At 45.8% G+C, this 16,233-nt stretch overlaps 1 protein-coding gene across 27 annotated transcripts in view; it reads right to left on the minus strand.

Moving 5' to 3' along the window:
• Positions 1-10,430: 10,430 nt before the first annotated feature.
• The window catches only part of RBFOX2 (RNA binding fox-1 homolog 2), a 266,538-nt gene continuing 260,735 nt past the window's right edge, over positions 10,431-16,233 (minus strand). For all 27 annotated transcript variants that reach the window (XM_082350337.1, XM_082350339.1, XM_082350336.1 and 24 more), the window contains one exon: positions 10,431-15,990. In XM_082350337.1, coding sequence (XP_082206463.1) covers positions 15,936-15,990 — 55 coding nt within the window. In that variant the 3' untranslated portion in view covers positions 10,431-15,935. The remainder of the gene's footprint in view (positions 15,991-16,233) is intronic.

Raw genomic sequence — 16,233 nt, forward strand, 5'->3', positions numbered from 1 at the left:
CAACTACTGAAGCCCATGCACTTAGAGCCTGTGCTGTGTAACAAGAGAAGCCACAGCAATGAGAAGCCCGTGCACCATAACGAAGAGTAGCCCCCGCTCACGGCAACTAGAGAAAGCCCGTGCACAGCAACGAAGACCCAACACAGCCAAAAATAAATAAACAAATAAATAGACATACATAAGCGTTTATTTAATCCTGATGTCTTTTAATGTAAACAGTCCCCCTGCACGGATATTTCAGATTGCTTCCATTCTTTTTACCACTTCAAGGAACTGGTGAACATCCTTACATGTGTTTCTCTGTGTACATGCCATTGTAGGATGAATTTCTAGAGGGAGGGTATTGAGTTTCAGGCGTAGGTACTTTTTATGTTGTGAGATACTCCACATCATCCTTCCAGAAGTTATATCATTTTATGCTCCAACCAAGTGTCTGAGGGTGGACACGCCCCTCTGTCTTTCTCAGCAACATAGGATGCTTTCATTCTTTTTACTTTTGCCAAAATGATCAAAGAAATGGTGTCTTGCTGAGGTCTAAATTTGCATTTTTTGGCTACTAATGATGTTAAGCATCTTTTCATATATTTACTGGCCATTGTATTTCAACTTCTGTGAAATGCCTTTTCAAAGGACATGAGAGATACCTGTTTACAGAAAATGAGAACCAAGTGCAGTTTGAAACGTCAAGGGTTTGTTATGACTTCTCAAGTCTTCAAAAAAGAATAGGTGTGGAGGTGGGCTGGGAGAGCCATTTTTCAGGAGTGGGGAAGAGAAATGAAGTCACGTTTATGACTCACATTAACAACTTAAAAAAATCAAAAGCATCCCGTGAAGATGTGGCAAATGTAAGGAAATCTGTAAGTTTTTTAAGCTTTCAGAAAATAAGCAACTTTCATGCTACATAAATTGTCCCAGAAATAGAAAACACAATATGCTACTGAGTTTATTCTGTGAAGCAAATATAACACTAATAATAAACCTTGATTACAAGGAAAGACAACTATAGCTCATTATCATTTGTGGCTCTAAGATGAACATACTGAACACACTAATAGAAAATATAAATCTACAACATACTGATGCAAAATTCTGCAATGACAAAGTTGGGGTTTCCATGAAATATAAGGATAATTTGATATATGGAAATTTATGCACATAATATACTATATTCATGGGATAAATAAAAAAGGAAAATTATGACCATCTCTTTAGAGTCTGAAAATTCAGCACCTAATCCTAATAAAATATTTAAATCTAGGAATAAAACATACTGCCTTTTCATGAAGAGAAGTGGTTTTTGTAAACTAGCTGCCAACAATACTGGAAGTCAATTTCATAAAATTAAATAATTTAAGAATTCAAGCTAACCCAATAAAGTATGGAACCAAAATAAGAAAAATAAGTACTGAAAAAACAGGAAAGAAAACCAGCATTAGGTGTTCATGAAATATTCATTTCATAGCTATTACAATTAGGAAAAATTCAGCAAAATAAAAGGGAAGTATTAAAAATGAATAATATTTCTATAGAGTAAAAAAACAAGTTAGAAAACACAGCGTTATATTATTCATAATCGCCTCAAAACAATTTAAGGTATCAAGGAAATAAAGTTGGCACGAAATGCAAAGAAGTAACAAATTTTACTTAAAAGAAAAATGAAAACCAGAAGCCCTGGGAGGCCAAACGGTGTTGCTAGATTAATCAGGATATATCTTCAGACCTTCTCAATGGTCCCCATTTGCAAATGCAACAGCAGGTAACTTCCTTCATCAAGTTTAACTAGAAAGGTAAGTAACCCCCAGCCCCTGCATGGGAGTTCCTCTGCAAAGAACTGCACGAAGCCAGAGAACAGAGGGGCACATGGAGCTGATCACTGATTAGAGTGCAGGCAGCAACCAGAACGGGTTGGTGCCATTATATGAAGGACTCTTAAGGGCGACAGAAACATGAAGACCCCCAACGTGCCACAATAAGGGAGTGTTTCTATAAACACGAAGGTACATACCCTTTTGATGAAATGGCATAGAGTCATCAAAAATATCCTTATGACAACTGTGTAGCAATATGAAAAATACTTGTCTTATAATACTACATTTTAAAAGTAAGACACACTATGGTAAGTATGTAATAAAAGCCATGCAAAAAAGAATATACATTGGAAAAACAACTGGAGGTAAGTGAATAAAATCGAGAGATATGTTGTGGTGGTATCGGGGGTGATCTTTGTCAAATTATAATGAAAATGTATTTAAAGTGATTTTTGAGCAACAAAAGAAGCTGCAACAGAAGAAAGAATCTTTAAACGAGGGTAACTGTGCAATGCTGCCTGTGTTGGGAAGGAAAAAATAATTTGCCCTCTACTCTTCTGCGTTCTTGGCTGAAACCCCGGTAATAAAAGACAGATTAACCAGAGAAAAACAAACAGAAGTTTATTAACACATATACTTCATGCACACATGAGACACCCAGGGGAAAATGAGTAACTCCTCAAGGTGGCTTGGAATTCAGTCTTAAATACCATTTTAATAGGGAAAGGGGGTGGGGGAAGTAGACCTCTTAGGGGAGAGTAAATGATTTTTAGGAATGATGAATGGGTCCTTAGAAGAATAGGTGGGAGATGTGATAGTTTGTGACAAAGATTCTCTGGGTGTGGGGTTGCCTTCTCTCCCCACCTGTGATAAGAGTCAATTTTCCCTGGTCAGTGAAACTCCTGGGGAGCCGAACCTATGACAATTGAGTTCCTTTTGGAGGATCTGTCTTTAGGCAGATAACGGGAGTTCAGAGAAAGCCTCTCTCTGCATGTATTTATTCATGTGCTGGCAGCTCAAAATAATCAATAACCAAATAACCAAAGCAGCATGTTTTGGGGTGTCATATTCTGCTACCCTTCACCTATCTGGTTAAAACAAACAATTGACCAACTAATGATCTCCTCATCTCTAGGAAGGCTTTCTAGAAACTGGACAATCCTGCCAGAATTACAGATGGTAGAGGGCTGGACGGAATGATTACTCACTTGCTTTCCGGTTTACAGTATTATAAATGACATGGCTCTGATCATCTTTATGCCTGTCGTTAGCTTATTGGATGATTATCAGAAGGCTTTTGTGACTTAATATCAAAATTTCAAAAGTCCTTCACCAATCTACTTTGCCACCAGTAACCTAAGAGATTACCAGTTTTACTACATCCTAGTTGGCATTGAATATTATCATAGTTTAATTGTTTGGATAAAGTCCTTAGACAAAAGTGATGGGACGTCAACATTTTTTGAGACGTTAAGATTTTTGATGTATTCTAACCTTGCTTTTTTTATTTCCAAATATTATAATTAGATAGTCCACTTTCCCAGAGCATTGTTAAAGCTTTTTGGACCGAGATGACTAGAGAAGAAATACACTGGCTACTCTTTGAGCCACAGGCTTGGGAGGAGATGCTGGAAAAAACTGGTTTGGAAATGTAATCATAGGAAAGTGATGTCTAGGGGGGAAAGGTACCAGAACATGAGTTTTGTGAGGGCAGGGATTGGGCTGATAACACCAACCGCCAAAATCCCGGCATCTAGAACAGTGCCTGGCACAGACTTTGCACTTGGCATTTGAAGGAAGGAAGGAGGAAGGAAGGAAATCTGATTGTTAATACCCAAATTTTGTTGCTATGCTGTCACCATCTTCATAATATGAAACATAAAAATGTGTTCCAGCAAAGTTGGCTGAAGAGCTGATCGTGCAACGTCATTTGCATTTGGAGATGTACCAAAAAAAAAAGAAAAAAAAAAAGGATTCACACATTCTCCTAAAAAAATCCCTTAGGAAAGTAAATAAAAAACCTTTGGTAAGGGACTTCCCTGGTGGCGCAGTGGTTAAGAATCTGTCTCCCAGTTCAGGGGACACGGGTTTGAGCCCTGGTCCGGGAAGATCCCACATGCCGCGGAGCAACTAAGCCCGTGCACCACAACTACTGAGCCTATGTGCCACAACAACTGAGCCTGCGCTCTAGAGTCCACAAACCACAACTACTGAAGCCCGCATGCCTAGAGCCCGTGCTCCGCAATGAGAGAAGCCACCGCAATGAGAAGCCCACATACCGCAACGAAGAGTAGCCCCGGCTCGCCACAACTAGAGAAATCCTGCGTGCAGCAATGAAGACCCAATGCAGCCAAAACAAAACAAACAAACAAACAAAAGAAAAAAACCAAAAACAACCTTTGGTAAGCACATTAGCAGGTGTCCAAACACCTGGCCTGTTGGATGATGGATTCCTAGTAGCAGAATTTGCTCCATTTTCCCTAGTCATCTGGAACACTCCTTCCCCAGCCTTCCTCCACCCTTGACCAAGCTGTAAGAACATCTGGGTCTGGCCTTGAGATCCAAACTGCTGGGACTTACCTTTCCATGACCTTCAGACTCTCCAATAGCACTCAGCTGAAGCGTTATTCTCATAATAGACTGCTGCCTAACACAGGCTGTACTTCTGTTGCTGAAGGGTCCATAAGGTTCCATAAAATGAGTTGCAAGGCTACTCCAAGCTCTTAAATTATATGATCTTCACAATCATGCAAACTAGAGTTCTCCTGCCCTTTCAGGACAGGAACAATCTGCTCTATGTATCTGTGACCTTGGCCTGGCCTCCTTCCACTCTTTAGATTCTTCCCCCACGGCTCCCGTTAATCCTGAGATAGTGCAAAACAAAGTCCTTTCCATTTGCTGCTGTCTGATGAGCCAGCTTTGACTAGAGTTAATTGGGTCACTTCCAATGTGCCTGTGCGCATGTTTCTCTACCGTCCTTGAGTGAAGGAAGAGAGATTTTTCTTTTCTCAGAGGAATATTGTCCTCAACCAGCGAAGGAGGCAGACGAGAGACTTCTGGGAAGCTGTAGTCCTAGGTTCTTACCCTAATTCCATCACTACCTGGCTTATAATCTAGGGAAAGTCACCCCACCCTTGGGACCAGCTTTTTCCTCTGTGAAAGAGGAAAAAGATAACCAATTATCTTCTGTGTTGGGCTTTCAGAAAGCATCACGGACCGATGGCAACATTCTTTCTCAAAGAGCCTGGATGCAGCATCACAATTTTTCTTGTGAAAATGGTCCAGACACCCTTACCAAGAGTGGCTGGGAAGTTTATGCTTCTTTGCCATCTACGTACAGATGAGCGCTAAGATGTAGGTTGGAAAGGGGCTGAACTCCTAGGCGTACAGAGATCTCCCAAAGAAAATGCTAATTTAGCCTTTTTTTTTTTTTAAATTGAAGTATAACTGATGTATAATATTATGTAAGTTTCAGGTGTACAATATAGTGATTCACAATTTTTAAAGACTCTATTCCATTCATAGTTATTATAACATATTGGCTATATTCCCTGTATTGTACAATATATCCTTGTAGGTTATTCATTTTATACATAGTAGTTTGTACCCTTAATCCTCTCCCCCTACCTTGCCCCTCCCCTTTCCCTTCCCCTCATTCATTCATTCATTCATTCAACAGGTTTTAATTAAGTGAGGCCTTGACAGGGGCCGAGGATTTAAGGACGCGTTCCCAAACTTGTCTGCCTGTTGGCATCACTTGGCAAGGCTTCAAAAAATACTGATGAGTGGGTGGGTCCTACCCCCCAACGACAGGGATTTAACTGATCTGGGACACGACCCAGACTTGGGAGGTTTTCAAGGATCTGCAAGTAATTCCGTTGAGTTTGGGAACCACTGTATTAAGGCATGGGGAGCTTCCTTCTGGCTCTACTGCATCAATAGGCTTTTACTCTTTGGGTACATATCCTAGCTTCTTGATAACCAGGGGAAGTTTTGGGGGGTAAACTGTGAGACACAGGATTCATCTTCCAAAGGGTCTTGCCCACATCTTCCCTTGCCTGTCACAGAGCACAAGCTTAGGGCAGGTCCCGCAGGGCACTGAGGAGATCGTGGGAAAAGATACAGTCTCTGCTCTAATGGCACTGGGGGCCCAGCAGGGAGATGGACCCCAGATAAGGCGTTAACAAGGAGGAGAGGTAAATGGTAGGACACGAGGAGGACGAAGGGGACGGGGTGTTGCGGGAGCCCCTCAGGGGGGCACCTTCTCCCAGGATGGGCGGGCTGTGGGAGAAGGGGAGGGAGCACCTGATCGTGAGAAGCTGGTGCCTCGCAATGCTGTTCCCACCACGTGCAATCCTGGGCCTGGGCCTTTGCCAGTCACCTCGCTGAACCCTCTCTGCCCGTTGCCTGCGTGCATTTCCAGCCAGAGGTGCTGTTCACTAAGTTATCTGATGTACACATGTTAACTGAGCACCTCTGTGCTGGGCATCATGCCAGGCCCAGCTGTGAACGAGGCAGACAAGGACAGGGTGCATTAAGGGAGAGCGCTACCTTGCCCAGCCCTATAACATCTGGGCGCTCAGGCAAACCTTTTGCGAGCTCCCAATGATGCTACAGAAATGAATACACTACTTCCTCTCCTTTTTGCCCTAGTTGGTCAAGCTGTCTCCATGGAACAATACCAGACTTTAACTAACTAAGAAAACTCAGGAAATTCTGCTTGTGAAGATGCTCCCAGCAATGATGACAGAGGCAGACTTGCCGTGGTTCCTGATCACCCCTGGGGACGCCAGAAACACCTGGGATGGAAGGGAAGTTTGTCAGAGACCAGATTTTCTGAGTGTACAGATGGGGTTGGAGACCAAGAAGACTTAAGTATTCATGTGAATTTCAACCAACATTGGGACATTCAGAACACATGTATTTTCCAAATTGTATATAACTATACAGTACATTTATGATTAAAATTTTTAAAAACTCCTTATTTTAAAATCAACTATGCTCTGCAAGTCCTCCACGCCCCTCCTTGCCCTGCCCCCACCCCCTCCTCATCATGGCCGCACTGTGCTGCTGAGCTCTGATTTACATTCCCAGTGCCCTGAGAGGAAACGTCAGTGATTTGAGAAAAGCTGTTACTGAGAGATAGTTATCCCTTTATTGCAGCAGAATTTATAATCTTGAAAAATTGGACGTGGTTGAAATGTTCCAACACTAGGAGACCCGTTAAATACAAAGTATTCACCCACTGGAGAGAACTCTGTGTAGTGATCAAGATGATGTTCAGGAGAGTCAATAATTGGATTAACATGGAAAAGGTTTATTTTAACAAGTTAGGTGAACAAAGCAGGATGAAAATTGTATATCCACTTTCTCACTTAGAACCTAACCAGGGGAAAGACATCTCTCAAACCTGGCAGTAGAGAAAACAAAAGAAAACTCTGGCAGGAAGTAGAGCAAGGTCACACTGCAGCTATGGTTATTTAGAGGTAATTTTCGTTACTTTTCCCATTTCCTTTGATGTGATTCCTATGATGTGAATTACTGTTTTATGAATTGGAAAGAATAGATAATATTTACATCAAAATTAAACAATTTTAAAAAAAGAGGATCAACTCATGGTCTGCTGGTCTTAGCTTCTTCAATCAGTTGAATGAATACAGTCTCACCCTCACTAGTGACAGAGGTCACAGTGGGAGGAGAATGGGTGTGTTTTCATGGGAGGCCACGCCCATGATGCTAGCCATGGCTGAAAACCATGACACCTAGTCTTTTGGGTTTCTGGACCCAGTTCCATGGTGTGTGCGCGTGTGTGTATGTAGGATTCCCCACACCACCAAGCAATTCTGGACACCAACAGGGAGTGGGCCTGGGGTTGCAGAGCTGTCCTAGGGTCAGGAGTGCTGTTGGAATGGGGTGCTGGGCTCAGGGAGAATGGGGCAATGCAACAGTGAAAAGTGATCAAGAATCTGCTCAATTGGGAGATTGGGACTGACATATATACACTACTATGTATAAAATAGATAACTAATGAGGACCTACTATATAGCACAGGGAACTCTACTCAATGCTCTGTGGTGACCTAAATGGGAAGGAAATCTAAAAAAGAGTGGCTATATGTATAGGTATGACTGATTCACTTTGCTGTACAGCAAGAAACTAGCACAACATTGTAAAGCAACTATACTCCAATAAAAATTAAAAAAAAAATCCACACACACTCAAGACAAACGTGCGGTACACTTTCTTTTGAGCAAGATTTTTTTTCCCACTTATTTTCTTTCTTTTTTCTTCAGGATTTTAACATGGTTATCGCCAACTGTTATCCAATTTACTGACCGAGGGAAATTAAGAGGTTTGGATAGAAAGATGATGTCAACATATTGAATTTTAGGAGCCTTGGGACTGCAGCTGGACAAGACTAGATTTTGGAGAGCTTTATGGACTCCGGCCATGGCCTTGCGTCATTAGGTGCAAACTGGTGTCGAGTTTTCAGGGGAACAGGAGACCGATGACCTGGGGAACACCATGACTTGAGGGAGTAGAGGAAGAAGACCCTACAAAAGGGACAGAGCGTCAGCCAGAGACGGGATGCAGTGTCAGCTCTTGGGTTTCTACTGGAGAAGCACTAGAAACACCAGTGCTCAGACGTGAAGGGCGCAGACTTTGGAGGCTGGGACCCCAGTTCTGCCGCTTCCTACTCAAGGGACAGGTTATCTCCTCTCTCCGCACCTCGGCTCCCTCATCTTTCACGTGGAATAACAATACTGGTGAGTCTGGGATTTGATCTCTCTCTCTGCAGAAGCTGTTAGCCTTACGGGTTCTGCGTCAGAGACAAAGGACTTTACTGCTCCCGGCCCGCTGGCAGCAAGAGCCTCAGCGTGTGGGACGGGGTAGATGCTGCTCCCCCGGGAGGTGTGCGCGGCGGCCGAGCCCTGAGCGAGGGGCAACCACCTCTTCCAGAGCAGGTAGGAAGCAGACTCGTTCTTCGTCCCTGCGATACACCACCCCCCATTCCTCAAGGTTACTAGCTCTAAATGCCACCCCAGAAAGGTCCGGGGAAAGCGAGGTCAGGGATTCGCTTGCCTGGTACACCCAGCAAGAAGCACAGGCGCCGGGACCTGAGGAGGAGGACACCCAGCACCTGCCGCGGGGCTGCCGGGAAGATGAAGGTGATGTGAGCACACGTGGAAAGGGCTCTCGGCATCCGCCCGCGATCATCAGCGGGGGTGGCCATACGGAGAAGGCGGGGTTGGGGTGGCGGCTGCGTTATCACCTTACATCCGAGATTGAAAAAAGTCATTCAACATGTATTTATTGAATGCTTGTGCGTTGCAGACACCGGAGACACAGGAGTTGAACAGAACAAAGCTGCCGACCTCCGGGCGCTTCCGTTCTAGTACAGGGGGAGGCGCCGCGGATAAACTAGGCGGGGGAGCTGGTGCACAGGCCACAGACCCGGATGAGGACGGGGACTGACTCGGGGCCGCCTTGCCCAGAAGCACGTCCTGATCCAACTGCTACTGTAGCGGGTGGCTGTCGAGAGCAGGCGGGGGGTGCGCTGCTGGGGAAGAGACGGAGGAGGGAGGCCAGGCCAGGAGAGCAGGGCGGACGCACCAGCCTGTGTCGCGGGCAGCGGCGGAGGGTCTCGGGAGTGCCTGGCTGCGCGGGCGCTGGAGGTCAGGTCAGCGCCCCGGGGGAGGCGCCACCTGCTGGCGTCACGCGGGGGCAGCTTCAGGGTCCCGGAGGGAGAGGCCAGCCGGCCGCGGGTGAAGAGCAGGGAATTGGAGTCGGCGGCAGAAACTCGTTCCAGAAGTTTGTCATGAAGGAGAGGACTGGGATCGTGCAAAATTATTTGCATGTTTCAATGCCACAGGGACTAAAGGACAAGGTTGACCTCCATGTGGGAGGGACGCTGGAGCAAAGTCCCCGAGAAGGTGGGAAAGGACGGACGTGTGGGGACAGCGCCTCTCCCGGTAAAACAGGAAGGACGGGAAAGGATGGGTGTGCGTCCAAGTAGGTGTCTAGATCAAGGGGATCCCGTGTGTCGGCCTCCATTTCCTCCCGGAAACGGGAAAGGAGACGATCTGAGTGATGTTAGGGAGTTGCAGATTTAGGGGGAATTTCAGAGATTTGGGACTTCCTGGTAGAGAAACCAGTGCAGGAGGGGTGGCTGAGGAAGCCCAGGGAAGGAAGAAAAGGCCCAGGCCCCATACAGAAGGAAAAGGTGTGGGAGCCTGGGTGGCGGCCCGAGCCAGGGGAGAGGTGACAGAGGTGACAGGTGGCCAGAAGGGAAGCGCCCCCTGGAGGGCAGTTTCTGAGGCAGGTGAGGGCGGCAGCGAGGACACCAGGAGAGGATGGAAAAGGGAAGAGGTGAAGCGGAAGGAGATTTCAGAGGCAGAAGCAGGAAGACAGCTCCTGCAAAGACTGGAAGAGCCGGAGGGCAAGTCCCATGGCCCCAGCCTCGGCCTGTGTTTCCCTCTCCCCTCATCTCATTCAGGGAGCGTTGTGTTTGCCGCCTTCTTTTTTCCATCTTACAAAAGTCAAATCCAAGTTCTATCTTTGGAGCATGGGGGAGGCAACAGAGGTCGTTGAGGATCAACACACGCAGGCCAGGGCGAAGAATGGTGTTTCTCCTTTTATTTAAAAACAGTGCTTCATTACCATTTGCAAAGGCAGAGGCAGGGCTCCTCCTTCGCTTAGAGTTTATAAAAGCCAGCAACATGATCAATAATTTATACACATGGATAGTAATACAAAAAAATAAGGAATAAAAGCTAAAGATCTAACTACTCCGACCTTCACAATTCCAGCTACTTGATAATAATAGGAGTAACCCAATGAATACTGTATGGTCTGAAAGCTACTATACAATATGATTCTTAACAAGAAGGGGAGGGAATTAGAGACTGTCACAAAGCCCTGGGTGCTTCTCTGGAGTTTGTAGGGAAACAGGACCCTGGGCAAGCAGCTCGGGTGTCCTAGGAAGAGATTCGGGGGTGGGGGGGGGGTGGGGAGGGGGGAGAAAAGGTGAGGTGGTCGATTATACAAGCATCCCATGTGATGCCCCCATGCCCCATAGGTACCTGTTTTGCCATGGCAATGGGAGGGGGCCGGAGAAACTGCACGTTGCATGTAGGGATGGTTTCGTCCCTGCCACGGGGAGCGCGGACAAGAGGGGAGGTTCGGTGGCATTTTTAGCCTTGCAGAGATTTGGACTGAAAAGCTCAGAGACTCAGGTGGGTCAGCCTGTCAGGGACAAGCCACCCTGCCCGGCTCTCTCAGCACTTTGCAGCCCTAGCTTACGTGTGTCAGCCCCAGGTTTGCTCCAGCTATTCACAAGCAGAATTATAACACAAGAAAAAAACAATTCATATCCCTTAGGGGGGAAAAAAAAAAGGAGGATCAATTCATCACTCGATATATAATACAGCCAAAATGAGCTGCCAAGACAAGCACACACACACACACAATACCGTGAACAGAAAAATACAAGAAAATGACAAAGCTCAGGGTCTGGGTGGGGTATCGACGTTGCTTAAAGCACTCATCAGTCCCCGGAAAAACCAAACCAAAAAACATTTTTAAAAAATTCAAAAACGTACGCACCCCCTGGGAATCTGGCGTTGGTAACAGGGGCGGGTGGTAGGGGGGAGAGAAGAGCATCGCTGTTCCCTTTTTGCTGGCTGGTGTGAGCTGAGCCCTCACCACACTGGCAGGTGCGTGTGTCACTGCCAGGCGGAGGGGCCCCGGCTGGCAATCCCCTTAAAGGCAAGGTTTGAGTTGTGGCCGATGAGCAGTTCTCTCCGTTACCAAGCCCTGCCAACCAGCACTACCATGGCTGAAGTGATCGACCGTTTTCCTGAGTAATCTGTAACTGGCTACAGTTCCGGTAACGTGGAGAACTCAGCTACTGCGGCCACCCGCCATATTCGAGGACTCCCCTCCGCCCCTTGGCTCCTCCTCCCTAGTGCATCTGATTCGGGAATTTGAGAACCTGCTGCAGCCTGGTCTGTAAGCCTTATTTTAAAGATGGGGGCCAGGGACTCAACGGCACTCGCTAAACCAGAGGGCACATGCTGGCTTAGGACACCCAGAGTCTACTTGGGAAGGGCCCTGCTTCACACTCTAGCTCCTGGATGGCTATTGCCTGGTTGATCAGTCAAGTGAGGATGAAGGAAGAACACAGCAAAGGGGAAAGGGAGGGAAGAGGCTTTCGGACAGTAACATTTCCAAAAAAATCGTGTTTTATGCAACAGAGAATCAGGTTTCACTGGTGGATACTACAAACGGTCAAACATTTTCAAGAGCATGACAAAATAAAAACACACAAATTTACGTTGGATGTTCACCTTGCCCACTATTTTTTTTCCTATCTTAAAACAGTGCAAACAGGTAACTTATGCTTTTAAAACACCACTACCCCTTCCCCACCCCCCAAAGTCCCTTTCCTCCTATTTTCTGGGGGAAACGAGTCTGCGATTCTGCAACTGTTTCTGTGCTAGGGGGTTGCAAGCAGCCGAGAAGTGGCTGGGCTTGGTCAAAGGGGGCGGTCCCAATGGTCCCCCCCTCCTCCCTTACAGTGCCCTCTGGGCTGTCCCTTGCTTCCCTCCCTTGGCCTCATCCTCCCACCAGAAGGAAGGGAGGCCATCCAGCCCTTCCTGCAGATCCTTGGGGTTGCTTCCATCCCGAGTTTACATCTCCTTCCTACCTGGAAGCTATGTGACTAGTTATAGGGTGGTAGTGATTCACCGACTTATCTGCTAGAGCTCTAGGAAAGTAGAACCTAAACTAAGAGTTCAGCCCCTGAGGAGTCACACTTCTGAGAGAAAGCGGCTATCATTGATTTCTACTGAATAGAGCTCCACTAGCTCCCCTTAAACTAAGAGCTGAGCTCCAGTCCCCTTTTCAAGGAAAAATAATATCGGCTCAGTTCCAACTGTGGCTGCTGAAGGAGGATGGTGACGGTGGGCTTTGTAAAAACTGAGAGCCTTAAAAGTGACGAATCACAACAGCTGATCTCGGTCAGTGGGAGCTGAACTATGTAATATAAGGAATTCTGGAAAAGCTCTAAGGACAGCTCTCTGGGCTGAAAGAGGGATATTCAGATAAAGGTGGTCACTAGAGGGCTCCTGAAAGGAGCCCAGCTTCTAAGAGTAAGATGCTTAGTATAGAAGTCCACATCGTGACCTACAGTAAAGCTGTTGAAATTGATTCAGCATGGATACGTTTTCTGGAATTATTCACCAGCATCCTCTAACAAACTTACAAGATGCCATACTCTCTTCTGACTCAGTTTCTTAGTCCAGTGGGAACTAGAGTCAGGAATAAACAAGCACTGATGCTTCGAGGAACCTGCCTCTGATGAAGTTGCCTGTATGGAATCTCAAAGTTCAAAAGCTGTTGGGGAGGTTGATGCTTCGAGGGCCCCAATTCTCAGTGATGACACTGAAAACCAAAGGCCCTTTAATAACAAGCAGAACTCTATTTAGTCTTTCTTAGTAAAAGGAGCTGAAGGAAGCGGTATTAAAACCATCCCTGGAAATGCAGCAGAGGCCCACTGGAAAACACAGAGCTTGCCTATGGAGTCCTCAGCCAGAACCAGCTGAACTGAAATGCACAAAAGCTCAGGCTTCTGCCTCTTTTAAAAGGGCTGTGGAAGCTGCCTTCTCTGCCTTTCCCATCATCTTTCCCTCTTTCTGGAAAAAAAGAATAGAAAATTCTTGAACTCATTGCCCTATTTTCCTCCCCTGCTATGGATACAACCATTTAGAATTTGGCCTTGTCTCCACTGAGTAGTGGCCTGCCATTTGTGAGAATGGCCCCTATTTGAACAGGACACAAAATTTCTCTCAGTTTCTTCACTCAGTAAAAGCTCTCCCTCAAAACAAAAGCAAAAGAAAGAAAGAAAAAAATCCTCCCTGCCCCCATTCCCTAGACCTGTGAAAGCCCCACATCCCATTCCCACACCCCAAACTATAATATTTATATACACACACAACAAAAATTGTCTCAACAGCAACAAACCAAACTTTGGCTTGGGGAGGGGAACCCTTAAAAATGGCCAATGGACTGGGCAGTCTGGTGTCCCCTATTCTGTGCATTCCTCCCCAGAATCAGTTAAGAATTGCATCGAGGCCTCTAGCTTCCTTGATGTCTCCCCTAGTTTCAGGGAAGCCTCCCTCCCAGTTATTAGGAGAGAGAGGATTCTGAAGGGGGAGAAGAGATGTATTATACACGACAGGCCAGTCCCCCCTCACAGATCCCTCTCCTTACAAAGAATGTTTGATGCTGTCATATGTCAGTCATTTTAATTCAGGGACATGAATCAGTATCAGTCAAGAACACGGGTGGAGGCAGGAGTAAAAAAAAAAACAACAAACCAAAACAAACCCATAACAAACCAGAAGCTCCATGTCTCTGAATTACTTACTCCCTTTAGCAGCTATCCCTCGGGTGAAAGGTCACCCTAGTACCAATGTGAATAGACCAGGGAGCCAAACGGACCGTGCTTTTCTATTTTCTAATGCCTTCATTTTGGAAATCCTGCAGGACCCCTGCCTTTAACAGCTAAGAGCTAGAAGAGAAACACTTTCTCCCCTGTCTGATGATAGATAAGTTGAAGCCAGGTAGTGACAGCAGTGACTCACTGTGGTGGCCACCACATGACTCTTCCTGGCAACGTATGAGATCCTGGTCATTTCAGACCCTCCTTCCTGTACGGGAGGGGAGCAGCCTCAGGGGCTTGTTTCATGTCCTGTAGTGTTCATGAGTACCAAGTGGTCCAGATGCTCAGCTGGGTGTCTTTGGAGGACAGTGAGAAGCTGGGTGGAATGGCCACAAGGGCTCCAGACTGTGGACAGAAATGACTCGTAAAGGCTCTGGAAGATGAAAAGTCCTATGGCTTTGGAGCTTGTACAAAGTGCCTTTGCCTGCCCTCACATGCCCTACTCACAGAGACCTCCAGGGACAGCTGATCTAGGGCTTGGTGCTTCATCTTTTGCCACCAGAGCCTTTATTATATGTTTTCTACTTTGTAGTGACTTTTTGATGCAAGAGAAAGATCGGGACTATCAGGGCGCCTTAATCTGACATCGTCTAACACCCCTTTTCTTGCTCTCACCCTCTTCACCGGTGCATGACAATTTGTACTTCTAGCCCTCAAGCCGTGCCCAGATACCTCGGGGAAATCTGGCCACTGGTTATTTATTCTTCTGTCCCTGGGTCCTAAATTCCTGAATCTCGAGGACATGGGAGCAGGGTGTTAATAAAAGGAGAGATGAGCTAAGCTGTGGTTCAACGAAAGGAAAAGCAGCCCAGCAGGAATGCTAGGGTTTACAGGAAAGAAAAGAGTGATCTTTTTCATACTCCAGAGTTCATTCCGAGACCGGTTTCCTAATGAGGTGTTTATTATCCACAGTCTGAGTGCATGTCTGGAAATATTAATACTATAATTCCAAAAACAATGCCAACTGTCTCAGGCCTTGCGTGTAAGATGATTGTAAAGAGAATGAGGAGACAGGAGGGAAGAGGAGAGGAAAGTGTCTTAGTGATTCTCCTGCTTTGCCAGCACACATTCCTATAGTCTATTAGCATGTGGATTCCAGCCACAGCCAATCAGAATTGCCTGCCAAAGACCAGAAACTCAGAAGACTAGAAGGATATCCTGTTGCAGAGAGATCTCTTCCATTTCTGCTTGTCCCACAGCCATTCAGCACCAGATACACTTTGGTAGTTCTGTCTGCTGATTTCTGATCAGACGCATTTATCAGCTCCTAATGTCTCTCCTTCCTCATTAACTGCCTCTTCCGTGATTGACAGAATAAGCTAAGCACGGACATACAGACATGGAAATGCGTTATTTTTTTTTTTTTTTTACCACAGTTAAAAAAAAGAAAAAAGAAAAAAGAAAAAAATGCACAATCTTTGGAACAAAAGAATTAAAGGCAGAAATTTAAAGGAAAAATACATATTCAAAGAACATAGTGAGGTATAAAAAAGTATTCTCTCTTTTTTTGTGTTTTTTGTTTGTTTGTTTTTCCTCTTCATCTTGCTATAGAGTTCCTCTACTAGTAAATATTGCAATAGCCAGGCCTCATGAACTGGGGGGCTGTCCCACTTGCAGGGGTCTCACGTCACTTCAGTAAGGGGCAAATCGGCTGTAGCCACCTCGGTATAAACTCGCCTGTAGTAATTAAAGACACAAAAATATTAAAAGGTTGATGAGAGAAGCATTACAAAAGAAGACATGTCCTGAGGAGGGATTTGGAAAAACAGCTTCCTTAGAAGCTTCAAAGCAACTGGTTAGATGTTGTCTAGTGCATGAGGTCAGGAAACCAACTTCTGCCTCTAAGATGCTCAGACCAGAGCCCAAACATCTACTGCTGACCTGATATTCTCAAGGGGAGAGTATGCTAATGGTTCATTA

Source organism: Balaenoptera borealis (genome assembly GCF_965194805.1).
Source record: "Balaenoptera borealis genome assembly, chromosome: 13".
NCBI classification, from domain to species: Eukaryota; Metazoa; Chordata; class Mammalia; order Artiodactyla; family Balaenopteridae; genus Balaenoptera; species Balaenoptera borealis.